Here is a 13582-nt window from a genome sequence, read left to right as displayed (position 1 = left end):
GCCGCCGCTCTCTGATTGGTTGCTGCGCCCACTGGGAGGGGTGGCCGGGCGCGCGGCCGGTTGGACCGTTGGCTGCCGCCGCTCCTCGCGCCCCGACGGCGGCCCCGCCTCGGCGATGGCGGGCTCCGTGAAAGGGGCGGCGGGGGGAGGCTGAGGCCCGGCCGAGCCGGGCCGGGGCGGGGCGGGGCGGTGAGGCCTGCCGGGGCAGAGGGCCGTGACTGACAGTGCGAACGGGGCGTGCTCCGGCGGGCCGCGACCTGCTGGTAAATCAACAACCCACGTCCTCGTCAGTAGAGATTAAAGTTCCGTTCTGCAATCAGAAGACTTTCAGAAAAAACGATGAATCCGTTTGTGGGTCTTCTCCTGTTTTTGGGTACGCTCATCTACTCCTACTTAGAGGCTTTTGTGAAGCTGTTTGTCCCCGTGAAGAGAAAGTCTGTCAGCGGAGAGCTTGTGCTCATCACGGGTGCTGGCCATGGCGTAGGGAGAGCGACTGCCTTCGAGTTCGCCAAGCGTCAAAGCAGGCTGGTTCTGTGGGACATCAATAAGGTAATGGTACAATTTGTGTCCTGACCTGTTAACGTTCGAGGCCGCGGGCTTTTAGTAGTGTAGGAAGGGCTGCATCCAGGTTGCAACCGCAGCACCTCCTTCCACCTCCGCTCCCATGGGCTTGCGGTCGGCTTACCAGCTGGGACGCTGAGCGCCAGGAGAGGGTTTGGCCCCACTGGCACCGGAGGATGTGGGTGTCCGGGTCCCAGAGTGACTCAGTGCTAGGCAGCGAGGCAGCATGCACAGCACGGCAAAGAGTACCTGCGAGAGGGAGGGCGGTGGTCAGCAAGCTGCTCTTGGAACCGCTGCCCAAGCTGGCAGAAAAAGGCACGCGCGGATGAGAAGCTCGTTTCTACAGAGAAGCAGGTGTACCTTCTGCGTGCTCTCTTTCTGGCCCCAGATATTTTGCGTACATAGCTGGAAGACGTGTCCGTGTACTCATATTGATGGGCATCGCTGCGTTGAGCTGTGTGTGAGCCCCGCTGCCTTCTGGCGCAGTTACACGTGTAGAGGGCTCCTTGCTAAACATTTACCCTAGCTCAAACTCTACTTCAGCTAAATGCTCTAGAGCACAAAAAGGCATTGGCAAGTGGAGGACGGACAGGTACAAACATGCAGAGTATCAGTCAGTAGGGATCAAGGCAAACTGGTGTGCATAGGAGTGATTTGCTGTAGAGAGTCAGTGAGTGGCTGGGCAGCAGTGCACGCGAAACGTCTGACACAGTGGATTAGAAACTGCAGAGGAGTTCATGGTGTCATCCTGAAGCTGCAAAAAAACCCCAGCCCACCAGAAACAAGCAAACAAACAATGAAACCCCAAGACAAGCGTAGCGTAAGGGGTTGCATAATTAGGAAGGATATTGTTGCATATTTTCAGTGTCTGTTCATGGTAGGCATCATAGCTAAGGCCAGGCTCTGGAGGGGCGGGAGGAGGCATGGTACCGGTCTCTCCATGTGTAAAGGGCTGCTGTTGTGTTGTCCGTGTTCACTGGAGTGGGGGAAAAACGAATAAACTTAGTAGCGAGTGAACCTGGCTTTGGTGCTGGGAAATAGATTACAAGGGTGGGTGTAAGCAGGCCCTGAAATACAATGCCGAAGGAGGTGGTGGATCCCGAAGGTTTTAGGAGCGTGCTTCCCGGATCCAACTGCCTTGAGAAAGGCCTCGTTCCTGGGGGCCATCAACCTTCAGCAGCAGCTGGAGCGGAGTGGAGCTGCCCGGTCACCCACCCCAGGGGCGCGCACAGCTCCTGTCCCAGGCCATTTGTGAAGTGGGGGTTTTCACTGCACAGCTCCCCATTGGCACGGCTTTCTGGCACCTGGGGACAAGCCTACAGCAAAGTGACTTCCGCACTCACTCAGCGGGTTGACATAATGCCTTAGGGGAGCCTTCTGTTCTGTGTGTGTCAAATGCTTTTCTCATGAGAGATGTGTCTCTGCACTGTGCACTTTGGAGCCCACCTCTGTTCTCCCATCCGGCCTGTGAATACAGGAAGGCACTTTTCTTATCTGGGGGCAGTCAGCTGGGCCTGTGTTTGAAGAGCTCTGCTTACAATCGCGGTGTCTGCCTGCTGTGCTGTGAAAGTCACCGAGTGCCCCCTTTCTGCAGCCTAGCTATGTATGCTTTACAAAGGCAAACTCACTCTTGTTGCCACATTCTTTCTGGCAGTCACTCTACGCTGCTCCAAAATTTAAGGTTGGAATACTCGTCTTCCCGTGGACCCGGCTACAGCTCTTTGCCTGGGTAGCCGTGAGCTGTTGAGGGGCTTGGCAGCGGTTATGCGATCAGGACAAATCTTCAGCCTCTACCTGGTCTGCCGCAGTGCCCAGGCAGCAGCACGTGGGCAGGGTACGGTTTCACATGCATGTCTTTCTTTTCTGCCTCTTACAGCATGGCGTTGAGGACACGGCAGCAGAATGCGAAAGGCTGGGAGCCACTGTTCAAGCCTTTGTGGTGGACTGCAGCAAAAGGGAGGAAATCTACAGTGCTGCAGAGAAGGTAGGGGAGCAAGGGCACATCCAAAGGCTTACCCAAACGTGCTCGATTTTCAGACAAGTCAGGAAAACAAGAGAAGAGGTGAGGAGAAATAACTGGACTCCAGACGATCCAATGTGAATCAACAGAAGCCGCTTATTAAGCACAGATCATCATCTTTTAGACCCTGTGTTGTAGCCGTACACGCCACTCGCTTGTTTCTGATTAGCTAGTTACACTGTCCACGCGCTGTCCATGCAGTTCATTCACACATCAGATTGGTTACAAGAATTCGCACAGTAAATTGCTCAGTCATTAGCACAACATGTTTTCTACCTTCTCAGTTCCCGTTTTTCCCATGTACTAATTCCATCTTCTACCACCTGTTTTGCTCTTAATCTAATCTCTCACAGTAGGGAGGCTGGCTCACATGGCCATTTTCTCTCAGACACATTCCTACAAAGAGGGGTTGTGTGCAAATCATGCAAGCCCTGGAATCTGCCCACTTGTTGCCGCTTCCTGTGCGGAGAGCGAAGTAGCGCTTCCGAGATCACAGCCAGCCTCATCCTGTTTTGTGAGGCTCCAGCCTATCACGCCTCGTTGCCAAGTTTGTTCTTTTGACTTCCGGCCCCTGAAGGAACTTCTACCTTTTAGTTTCCTGAACAGCACATGGACAACAGTGGGGACATTTGAAACATTTCATTGTAAAGGATATGGCCCAGCTGGCTCAAAACAGTCTGAACGTCTGTAGTCCCGACTGTGACTACACAGAGCACGCTGTGTCTGTAGGCAACGTGTGGAAGACTGTAAATACTGGTAGCATTTAAGGGAGAAGCATCAGATCAAAAGCAGATTTCCTGGTACTACTGCACAGTTCCTCCCACAGGGTCTTCCTCTCCCTAAAAGCAACAACGCTAAGAGTTGAATGAATTGTCTTCCCCAGCCTTGCATTTTTTTGGTAACAAATGACACGCACCTTTCTGGTGTTTTTCTGTCCAAAAGGTGAAAAAGGACATTGGAGATGTCTCCATCCTGGTGAATAACGCTGGTGTGATTACAGCTGCCGACCTGCTCTCGACTCAGGACCACCAAATTGAAAGGATGTTTGAAGTCAACATTCTTGCTCACATGTGGGTAAGGGCCACTACCATCTTCATACCTACCTTCATTTGGGAGCGTTGTTGAGGAGGTATATTTAGACTAACAATTATTTTCAGCTGCCAGTGAATGACAAAAGTGTCTTTCGGACGTGTATAGCACAGGGGCACCCAGCTAGACTGACTGTTGGGAAACTTGATTGACCTGACTCACGCTGACCTGAGCCTGGCCCCGTTTTTTCATTTCGGCTTCATCCGAGCGTGGGTTGGTCTCTGTTGTAGGTGGATTTGTGATCCTTATCGCATCAGGTAGTTCCGGCACCCGCAGCTGAGCACCGAGACCCTGCAAGTAGAAGATACACGGCTGAAAAATACAAAGCAAAGCTTTTATCAGCTGACCCACACAAAAGGCAGCTGGCACACTGGCACACTGGGCCACCGAATGGCCAGGCAAGTGCGGGTTGGGCAGGGCTGGGGAGGGCCAGCCCTGCAGCTCCCAGCAGAGCCCAGCCAGAGCGGCACAGTGAGGACTGGCCCCTCCCTGACTGCACCCACCAGCATGGCCAGTCTCCCCGGGTGCTCTTCCCCTCGCGGTTTGTACCTCGCTGTGTCACCGCCTTCCCTCCTGGTTCCACGAGGTACTTCCGAGCCCATCTCCCATCACTCCTGCCCCTCCTCGTGACTGCTGCCTCTCATCTCTCTGCGGACTTTCTCCCAGCAGCCTGAGTCGAGGTGGGCCCTACCAGAGCTGGGCACTGGGTCTTTGGCACGCCTGCAGCTGACCCCTGGGGTAGGGCAGCTGTCAGCAGGGCTTGCAGAGTGGGAGGGTTTCAGCTGTTAAGGACTTGTTGTTTGTGGCAGACGAAAAGAGAAGCTATAGATTGACAAACGTTTTATTGTGAGGTTGTTGGGGTGAGACACTGCCAGCGCTGCTGCTGACACCCGTAACCTAAAGAGCAGCATAGGAAAGATGGGAGAATCAGCTGCTGTTTATAGCGGACTTCCTGAAATATTCCCATTTGGAAACTAGGTTGCCAGTTGTACCACCTGAATGGAGAACAGGTATCTCTGTGGCTCTGAGAATCTGAGGTGCTGTGCAGGGCATAGCATTAGCACTAGCATTAGTCACTGAATTAATGATAGTCAGGGTCAGTGTTGAATATGCCTAAGAAAACATTGTTCTTTTCCTCCTTCCCTGTCTCCCCCTGCATTTTTGTCTCCTGTTTTAAATGACTTTCAAGACCACAAGAGCTTTTCTGCCAACCATGATGAACAACAACCACGGTCACATTGTCACGGTGGCTTCAGCAGCGGGTCATTTGGTGACTTCCTTCATGGTGGCTTACTGGTAAGTGATTTTAAAATCTGCTCTCTTCCTTTTTTTTTTTTAATTGTGTCTTCGCCGTCTGCAAGCACAGACGTTTTGGTTCAAAGAATCCTCCCACTGAATACGGTACGTCCAAAGGACCATGCCAAGGTGGAAAAAAGCACAACAGCCAGCACTTAAGGATGCCTGGAGGTTCCCACCGATTTGCTTATTAGCTCTGACTGAATGAGGAGCAATGCTTGCATGAAGGAAGGGTCATGTGACTCATCGACTAATGAAAGCTTCTCCTTTTTTTCTCTCCCTCACCGATCCAGGCTTTTGCTTAGCAGCAAAAAAGGTATCCCCTTCCCTTCTCCTTCTGAGAAAGCAGCGCTTCTGTGAGTTGTTGTAGTGTTGTAAAGTAAACCCCTAATGAGTAGCTTTTGGTCTTTCTACCATTGTGGTAGTGACTAGTGTATAGAAATACTTCTGCCATCATGAGGTTAAATTGCCTTTCTACTTGAAACACATCTAGAAAAATCACTGTACGTGAACAGAAAAACTGGTAGATTGCATATTGTCATTCTGCGTCAGATCTAGCCTTCTATAACAGCAGCTCCCGGCAGAGCAATCTTCCCCTGGGAACACTCCTTAGAGCCTCACTCACTGTCAGCAACGTGCGAACTCCCCAGCCAGGGATTTTACTGGGATGACACTGTCCAAATGAATAGCACTCAATAAACTGATTCTCTGGCTCCGCTGTCTTTGGAGTTAATTTATACTCCTGGCCTGCTCCCGTGTCTGTGGCAGTATGTTTCTCACCTTTTGCCTGCATATCGCTCCTCTATTTCAAAGCTCACATGCAAATGTCCCAAGACACTCCTGCGTGGTATGAGAAACAGTGGAGATTTTTTCGCCATTTCGACTCTGCCCGTCCTTCTTAATTTTACAGACTGAAGCTGAATTCCTATTCTTCCCACGTGAGAAGATTCTTAGAAGGAAGTCCATCAATTGATGCAGATTAGTTCCCATTTTCTGAGAACTCTAAGAACATTCGTCTGTCTGTTCACCACTAAGGTGACTTTTTCTGAGACACCCGCTCTGCGTCCCACAAGTACTGCTCTAAGCAGCAATATCGATGCCAGCACTACACTCTGGCACAGGGGAAGTTAGATTTATTCCCTGCCCTTTCTTCTCAGGTGGACTGCATTTTTTTGCCTTCTAGTAAGTGCTGTGTGATCTTTTAGGCCATTTCCAGGTGTAGGAAGTTAAAAATAGTATTTCTGCCTTCTCATGTGGGCTTTTTCCGCTCCTGCAGTTCAAGCAAGTTTGCTGCGGTTGGATTTCATAAAGCTCTGACAGAGGAGCTGTCTACCCTGGGAAAGGATGGAATAAAAACTACGTGTCTTTGTCCGGTTTTTATAAACACGGGATTTGTCAAAAACCCCAGTACAAGGTAACTATCGAAACTCTGCTTTCCTGTCCTTCCTTTGCATCAAGGCACTACATATTAGCCCCAGCTTTAGGCTGACTATAGAAGCTGACGATATAAAACCAGTATATACCGTTGGCTAAAGAAAATCTGCGGTGTTCTTCAACCCACATAGCGATTGCCTTTGACTGACCTGAGTTTGTGCATATGTGAAGCATCCTACATCAGCTGGTCCCACCCCTGTTTTACCACAGTAGCTCTTACGTGTATGCTTTCCCGTGTAGGCTTGGAAAGATTTTGGAGATTGAAGAAGTTGTAGAGGCCCTGATGGAAGGAATACTGACCAACCAGAAAATGGTTTTTGTTCCATCAAATCAACGCATTGCTTTACTTCTTGAAAGGTAAGTAGAAAAATAAACAAAAAAACCCTGAAAACCTTTCACCTGCATCAAATATAACTTGCTGACTGTACAAGCCTGAAGTTACAAGCTTGTAACATCTGATTCAAGATTAAGTTTCATTTTAGAACACATTGAGTTTTATTCCACAACACATCACAAGTTAACCAAATAGTGCAGTGATTCTTTCTAATGACAACAGCAGACATCATACATAAAGATTTTTCTGAGCCCTCTTATAGGTCCTTGTGATGCACTTTCTCCAGCTAGCTCTTCTCAGTGGAGAACCCAACTGCTCTACAAGCTGATAGGGAGGGAGGGGGAGTGCAAGAGAACACATTTTCCTCACAGATCGCCATTTCCCTTTTGCCTGCAAACAACACTTTCGGTGAAACCGCAGCTTCACAGAAGTTTCAGACAGAGCTGAGGACCTGCTACTTATTAGTATTTGTTTCTTCATGTCAACACCAAAGACTGAGTTCACGGGGGCTGGTAAAGTTGCTTCAAAACGTCTCTATAGCTTAGCTCTGCCATGTAGCAAGATTTGTCCTCTCAGATGTCTTTAATATCCAGTGCAGCTGCTCTGCTGAGGGGATGTTTTCACCACAGTTCAGGTTCCAAATCTGGAATTAACATCAGAACATCTAAATTAAGTTTTCAGTTAACTACTACAGTATCTCATGAAACAGTAATTTCCTGTTTGGGAAAGCTAGCAAACTTGGGTCTACCCCATATTTCTTTTTATGAGGAGGTGTAAAGATGTTTGGTGTTTGTTTTTTTCCCCCAAAGAATTCTCCAAATTAACCAGATAGGTTTGTGAGAGCAAAGAGAAAGCAAATGCACACATCTGTGTTCAATATTAAAATTCCTGGATTCTGCGGCAATATTGCAAGCCAAATACTGCCCAGTAGATACCTGTCCTGGAACGGTCATTAAAGCAGATGGGTGGGATTGGAGTTAAAACTATTCACATATTGATGAGGCCTACATGCTCTTTGGAAATAACACCTGGTTTAAGTCTTGGTCTCAGTCCATGTGTGTGCGCACACATTCCGCTCCCAGAGCAGCTCTTCCTTCACCTGTGGCGCTGCTTTTTTCTCCATAATTTAAGTCTCTTATCCTACATTTACTGTCATGTTATTATCTCTTTCAGGTTGCTTCCAGAACGTGCCCTGAATGTTCTGAAAAAGCTGACTGATGTCAAATTTGATGCAGTCGTTGGGCAGAGAAGCACCCAGTGAAACGCGAAAAATGATTCTCATTTCCCAGAGGCACAAGCAAGTGAAAACAGAACATGTGCTGAGCATAGTACAGCTGGTTTGATGCAGAGCAGAACTAAGACAGATGCTTCCAGGCCCCCATTGCCAAGCACCTAAGGGTTTGTTCCACACCTGCAGCAGGGACACGCCTGCGTAACGTGGAGTGATAACAAAGCAGAGATGCAGCTCTTGAAGTCTGAAGGGCTGCTTTGTCTGTGCATCGCATTGCCTCCGTCTCCTAGTGCTGAGGCAGAGGGGAATTCCCACGAAGGCCATTTTTGGGACAGCACAGATGCCTACTTAAGTGCAAAGGCATTGCCTGAGAACGTGTTAATCCAAACTCATCCCCGAGAGCAAAGGTATCTTGCAAGAAGCAATTTATAGAGCAGGTGGGTGGCCTGTTTCACCTCAGTGTCTCTTTTCCAATTTAAAAGCAATGATGTGCTCTATATTGAACACTCGCAGTTTCGTGTGCTTCTGTAGTGAGTACCTGAAAGAATACAGCCTCATTTGTAATGTCATACCTAATTACATCCATTATCAATTATGCATTAGCACCATGCCTTATTCCAAATAAATACAGTTTGTTAACACAAAGGCGTCTTCAGCAGTGAAAGTCATGACCAGGTTCTAGAGGTTCAAGTAATACACCCTTTGCGCCTATCATTTCTCACACTGCTCATCTGCAATTCCCAGGCACCTTCCTGTGAAAACTGTGCAGTATTTCTCTAAAAATTAGTGTGCCCTCCTAAATTTCGTGCATGCTAGAGCATGTGATTTATTACATGAGAATGCAGACCAAGCTGGACTATTTTTCTCCTTACGTTACAAGGCAAATAATCCAACCTAATGAAAATCCTGCAGTCTGTCTGCTTCAGTATGCCTAAGTCGGACTCGTGTATTCAAAGAGCAATGTTATGCTGAGCTGGGAAAGCCGTTGTTCATGTGCATCAGGAAAGTTTAAGTTGAAATCCACAAGGCTTCTGCACCCGGGCACAATGCAAGAGAAGGCCTGAACTCCTGGAAACTCCTGAATACGTGTTCATTTTGACTAATTACACATTCATCACAGCACTAATTTACACCCATCCAGACACCGGAGAGCACATGTGCCTCCACAGAACCTCTTTTACTTCCGTCTCTTCAAACACATCTGCATCAGCCTAAGGGCTTATGTATTCCACCTCTCTGAAACGCTGCCTCGCTGACTGGAGAAGATGCGGCAGCAACAACATCTCTGTGTGATCGTGCTCTTTACCTTCCCAACCCTGCTCTGCCCCTTCCAGGTGCAAGGGAGCGGGGCAGCGAGGATTCTTGGCAGGAGAAGGTGGGGGTGACGCCGGCATTGCACCGACGGGGCACTGCCCCGCAGCTCCTCAGCAAGGACAAGGACGTAGAGAAGGTGCCACAACAGTGAAAGGGTCAGCCAGAGTCTGCCGACCACCAGGCCAGGCTGCAGGGACGAGGCAGGTCCCTGGTCACACCGAGAAGCGAAGCCACATCAGGATCCGTGAGGTACAGAGCCAGGCGCGGCACACCCACAGCAGAGCCCATGCAAGGGCTGGGGCCAAGGCCAGGGCTTAAATGCGGGTGCCAGGGCCAGGCAGCAGAGCGTGCGCAGGGGAAGGCTCCAGGTGGCCTTCTCACCGCTCCTCATCACAAGCTAGTGGCTTGCTCTGACGGGACCTACCTTGACCAGGAGTTAAACCCCCAAAGGTCTTTGGCCTTTGGTGCAAGAGAACAGCACCTGATGAAACATGGGTCAAAGACCTCTTCAGAGCACAGATCATCTTTCCACCTACTTGTGCAACTCCCAGCTGTGCCAGGCACTTGCTGGCTCGCAGCCATCTGAGGGAGGTCTGAACACACTGTCACCTCCGGCGCAGCTGGAAATGGGTGGCTTCCAGTAGAATCCATCCTGCTCACCTAAACATTTCACGTTGTTCTGTAAACTGAGGTTCTTCAGCAAAGGGAGAGCTCTCGTCATCCAGCCCTCCTGCTCTTAAGTGGCAACAGGTAGAAGTTTGTGCTCCCAGCAGCACAAAGGGGTGGTAAATGACACAAAAATGGGTTCCCTTTTGCTCGCGTAACATTCATTTAACAGGACATTCGGGGTGTGTCAAAGCACAAGTTCCCTGCTCGGGAACATCTGCTTCAAAGTGCAAGATTCCTGTAGCCAAGAAAGGAGAAGAAAGAAGGGGCTTGCAAAATTCAGGGCATCAAAAAAAAATTTTTTTTAAAGTCAATTAAAGCATATTAGGCATGGGTTGTATTTAAAACCAAGACCTTCCAAACCCCAAAACATTTGAGAAGCCCATTTTGAGTTCTGAAGGATAAAGGAGGCCAATTTGCATGCATGTTCAGCAAGTAATTTTGTAACTCTGGTTTCCCTGCCTCGGAGGCAGCCCCCAAATCTGAGAAGAGGGATTTAATGTCTTCTGTTTACTCTGAAAATTCAGCACTTGCTACGAGGACGGGCCTGTCACAACTGAGAGCCACTTCTCCACGTTGCCCGAGACTGCAAGCCTTCTGCTTGGCATAAAGAAACAGACACAAAGCAAGCATTTAAGCCTTCGTCTCCTGAACACCAGCGACAGAATTGAACCATCAAGCCTTCTGCTTCTGGGCTCCTCGGTTCTCTTCCTGGCCACAACAAACAACTGAACCTTATCCCAAAGTCTGGATCATTATGGGTGCCTAGCAGGAGCCTCTGCGAGCAAGCTTCATAGAGCCGCCTACAGCTAAGTGCCAAATTTGAAGAGCAGAACCTCGCACCCTGGCTTAGGACTCCTTATGGGTCAGGTTAGCGACTCTGGCCTCGCGCTCTGCCTCTCCCTGATGTGTCTCGTGGAGTTGGCACTTCTCTGCCCTGCCTGCCTCCTCCGTCTCGGCCACAGCACTGACTGGAGCCTCGTGCCAAGGAAATGACAGCACTGCTGAGCTGTGCAATTAGGGTCTGGCCCAAATGCCGATGTGTTAATTAGGAACAGAATGAAGTTCCAAGAGGAAAGTAGGAAGTGCCTAGCTCTGAATCTCCCTGCTGGAGCCGACCCAGTCTCCCGCAGACCAGATGAGTAATGGTGCAGGTTAAGCACTGGGACATTGGCTAGAGGTCTGTGGAGCTCCTTCCACAGCTCTTGCAGATGTTCCACATCCAGAAAGCACAGAAGTGTGAGAAGTCCCCAGGGATTTGATGTACCGGATGCACTATGCATTCCCTGAGCTGCTGGACCCAGCATGCAGATACCGCTGCTGTGACTTCCCTGCTACCTGACAAGAGGCTCTGTCACCCAGCGTGGGAAGCATGAAAGAGAACTATTGGTATCACAGGCCCTATAGCTGTGTTTGTAAGCTACATGCCCAGGCACCATTCTCATGCACTGTTTTGCAGTCATCCGTATCCTTTGACATCCATGCTGTCGAAGCGTTAGCATGCTTCCTGGTCCATAACTGTGTCTGACAGCACACGCTCCTGCATAACGTGGGGGCTGTGCTTACTCGGGTACAGAGCTGCTTGGGCATGCAATGTGGGTGAGACCATCTGTTTTGCAAGAGGAGTGGAAGTTCACGCACACAGAAACCTTCTGAGGACACCACCCGAATCAACACTGAATAAAACAAAGGAGCGGCTGTGATAGTTTCTCTTTGTCCACTATATAAGCAGACCTGACTGAAATTTGAGATGTTCATTATTAGAAGAATAACATTTAGCAGCAGTATTTAATGACAATATTTAACGTTCATAATTACTGTCTTCATCATGATAGGTAACATTTTCAAGAGTCCCTAAGTGGCTTCATCTCACCTTGGTCACATCGAGTCTTATTGAATTTCTAATAGCACAGATTAAAGCTCCCCACAGCACTGTAACCTGATTTGTGTCAGTTTGTCCGGTCACAGCCTTCTGGAAGCTGCTCATGGCCAGCAGCGTCTGTGCCGCGTACATACAGGCTAGTACCTTTCAAACACAGGGATGGATTTGGGAAGGATTGCTTGGCTTTTTGTATTCAGAAATTTAGCCAGTGAGGCATTGCTGAATTGGAATTTGCTGAAATGTATTTATGCAAAACCTAAAATGCTTTGGGTTGATCAAAACTAGGGCACTCTGGGCACATCATGTAATCCTTTCAGCTGTTTTCTACTGAATTTTCATCACCTCTGACCTCTATAAAATACACGGAGGTGGGGTAGGGAATAACAACCCAAACCCATTAAATAGTTATATTTTAGGTAATTACGATTATCCCCATTTTTCCATGGATAATGTTCTGGTTCTTTCACAAACAGGCCAACTCAAATAGCAGTGTTATTTAGTTGGATGTTTTTGCCTTTAAAAACTCTAAAATGTGCACCTCCTCCTAAACATAGTATATGTGTATTCTGTGTGGAACTGCAAACCTCCAGCCACTCATTCTCAGATAAGCATGGATTTATAAGACATCTTCCTGCTTTTCAGCAGAATTGTGTTCTATTCAGGAAAAAAGGAAATCCTAGAATTATTATGCACATCTATAGAGGTGAACTTGGCGTGCAGCATGAGAGTCCAGCTTTCAGCTTTGCAGTACGTAACGGGAAAAACTATTGAGCTATTTAGCTGTGGGGCTGGAGGCAGAAGGCATTTTCAGTTGGCGAGCTGTGCTTGCTTTTGTGCAAGGCAGTTATTTAGGAAGACTCCGTACTTTCACAGGGCATGTATTTCTTTAATAAGGTCTTTCTTTGATTCTAACAGCCTGTAAAACATTCCTAGCCAACTCTTTTCAAGTTCTCAAGTCAAGCTTTAAGCAAAATGGGACCAAGACTCACCCTTATTGCTCCACAGGCAGAGAGAGGCGCTACAAACAGAAAGGCTGAAACAAACCTGGGGGAAAGTGTGTAGTGGGGAAAAATATTCCTGCACTGACGGGCGTGTATGGCAGCGTGTATGGGCCACAGCTGGTGGATAGGTGGGGAGGAAGGAACTGGTACAGCTTTCTCCCCTCGCTCTCCTAGATCCTTGCGTCTCTGAACTCACAGAGAGCAGTTTCTCCAAAGTCTGAAGCGGGATCACTCTAATCTGTATTACCTAGGACACTGCAGTAGTTCAGATTTTGGGGCGACAAGGTGATGCTATTTCTTGGGGATTGTTCTGCCTGCCTCTACTTCACATTGAAGGGCAGCTTTTTTTATGGACCAAGAGGAAAGGAGATAAGCGTTAGCACATGGCACTGCACCAGAAAAGGGAAACATGGTTATGAGATAATAGCAAGCCAACAAACTCATTTTCACTGTGAAACTGTCCTGGGACGGATGCCTAGCATGTGCTCCAGCAGCACTTGTGTGCCTTTACTCAGGCGCAAATTTTTGTTTTCTTTTCAAATTGGCCTGGAAAACATATTTTTCACAGAAACCGCTCTCTAATGGAAAGAGAATAGTCAAAGTTAGAGAACAATTAAAATAAGAAGAGTAACTATTCTCATACACCGCTTGATGAACAAGTGGAGCTGGCACAGAAGGATCAGCCACCCTGCACAGCCATCAGCTCTTGCTGACCTGTATGGTTCTCCTCTGTCCGAGAAAATGAAGTAAAGCC

General features: G+C 48.5%; 1 protein-coding gene across 1 annotated transcript; it reads left to right on the top strand.

Annotated features, from left to right (window-relative positions):
- Positions 1 to 87: 87 nt before the first annotated feature.
- On the top strand, positions 88 to 8610 carry LOC141743809 (estradiol 17-beta-dehydrogenase 11-like). Its single transcript, XM_074588780.1, has 7 exons — positions 88 to 549; positions 2438 to 2545; positions 3524 to 3655; positions 4860 to 4966; positions 6243 to 6380; positions 6641 to 6757; positions 7908 to 8610. Exons 1-7 carry the CDS (start codon positions 340 to 342, stop codon positions 7993 to 7995), a joined length of 900 nt encoding a protein of 299 aa, XP_074444881.1. The 5' UTR covers positions 88 to 339; the 3' UTR covers positions 7996 to 8610.
- Positions 8611 to 13582: the final 4972 nt, after the last annotated feature.

Source organism: Larus michahellis, chromosome 5, assembly GCF_964199755.1.
Source record: "Larus michahellis chromosome 5, bLarMic1.1, whole genome shotgun sequence".
In the NCBI taxonomy this organism is placed as follows: Eukaryota; Metazoa; Chordata; class Aves; order Charadriiformes; family Laridae; genus Larus; species Larus michahellis.
This window is presented reverse-complemented; position numbering and strand designations above follow the sequence as displayed.

Coding starts and splice junctions, on each gene's coding strand:
- LOC141743809 (XM_074588780.1), top strand. CDS start 340: ATGAATCCGTTTGTGGGTCTTCTCCTGTTTTTGGGTACGCTCATCTAC. Junction 550..2,437: donor TTCTGTGGGACATCAATAAG/GTAATGGTACAA, acceptor TGCCTCTTACAG/CATGGCGTTGAGGACACGGC. Junction 2,546..3,523: donor TCTACAGTGCTGCAGAGAAG/GTAGGGGAGCAA, acceptor TCTGTCCAAAAG/GTGAAAAAGGACATTGGAGA.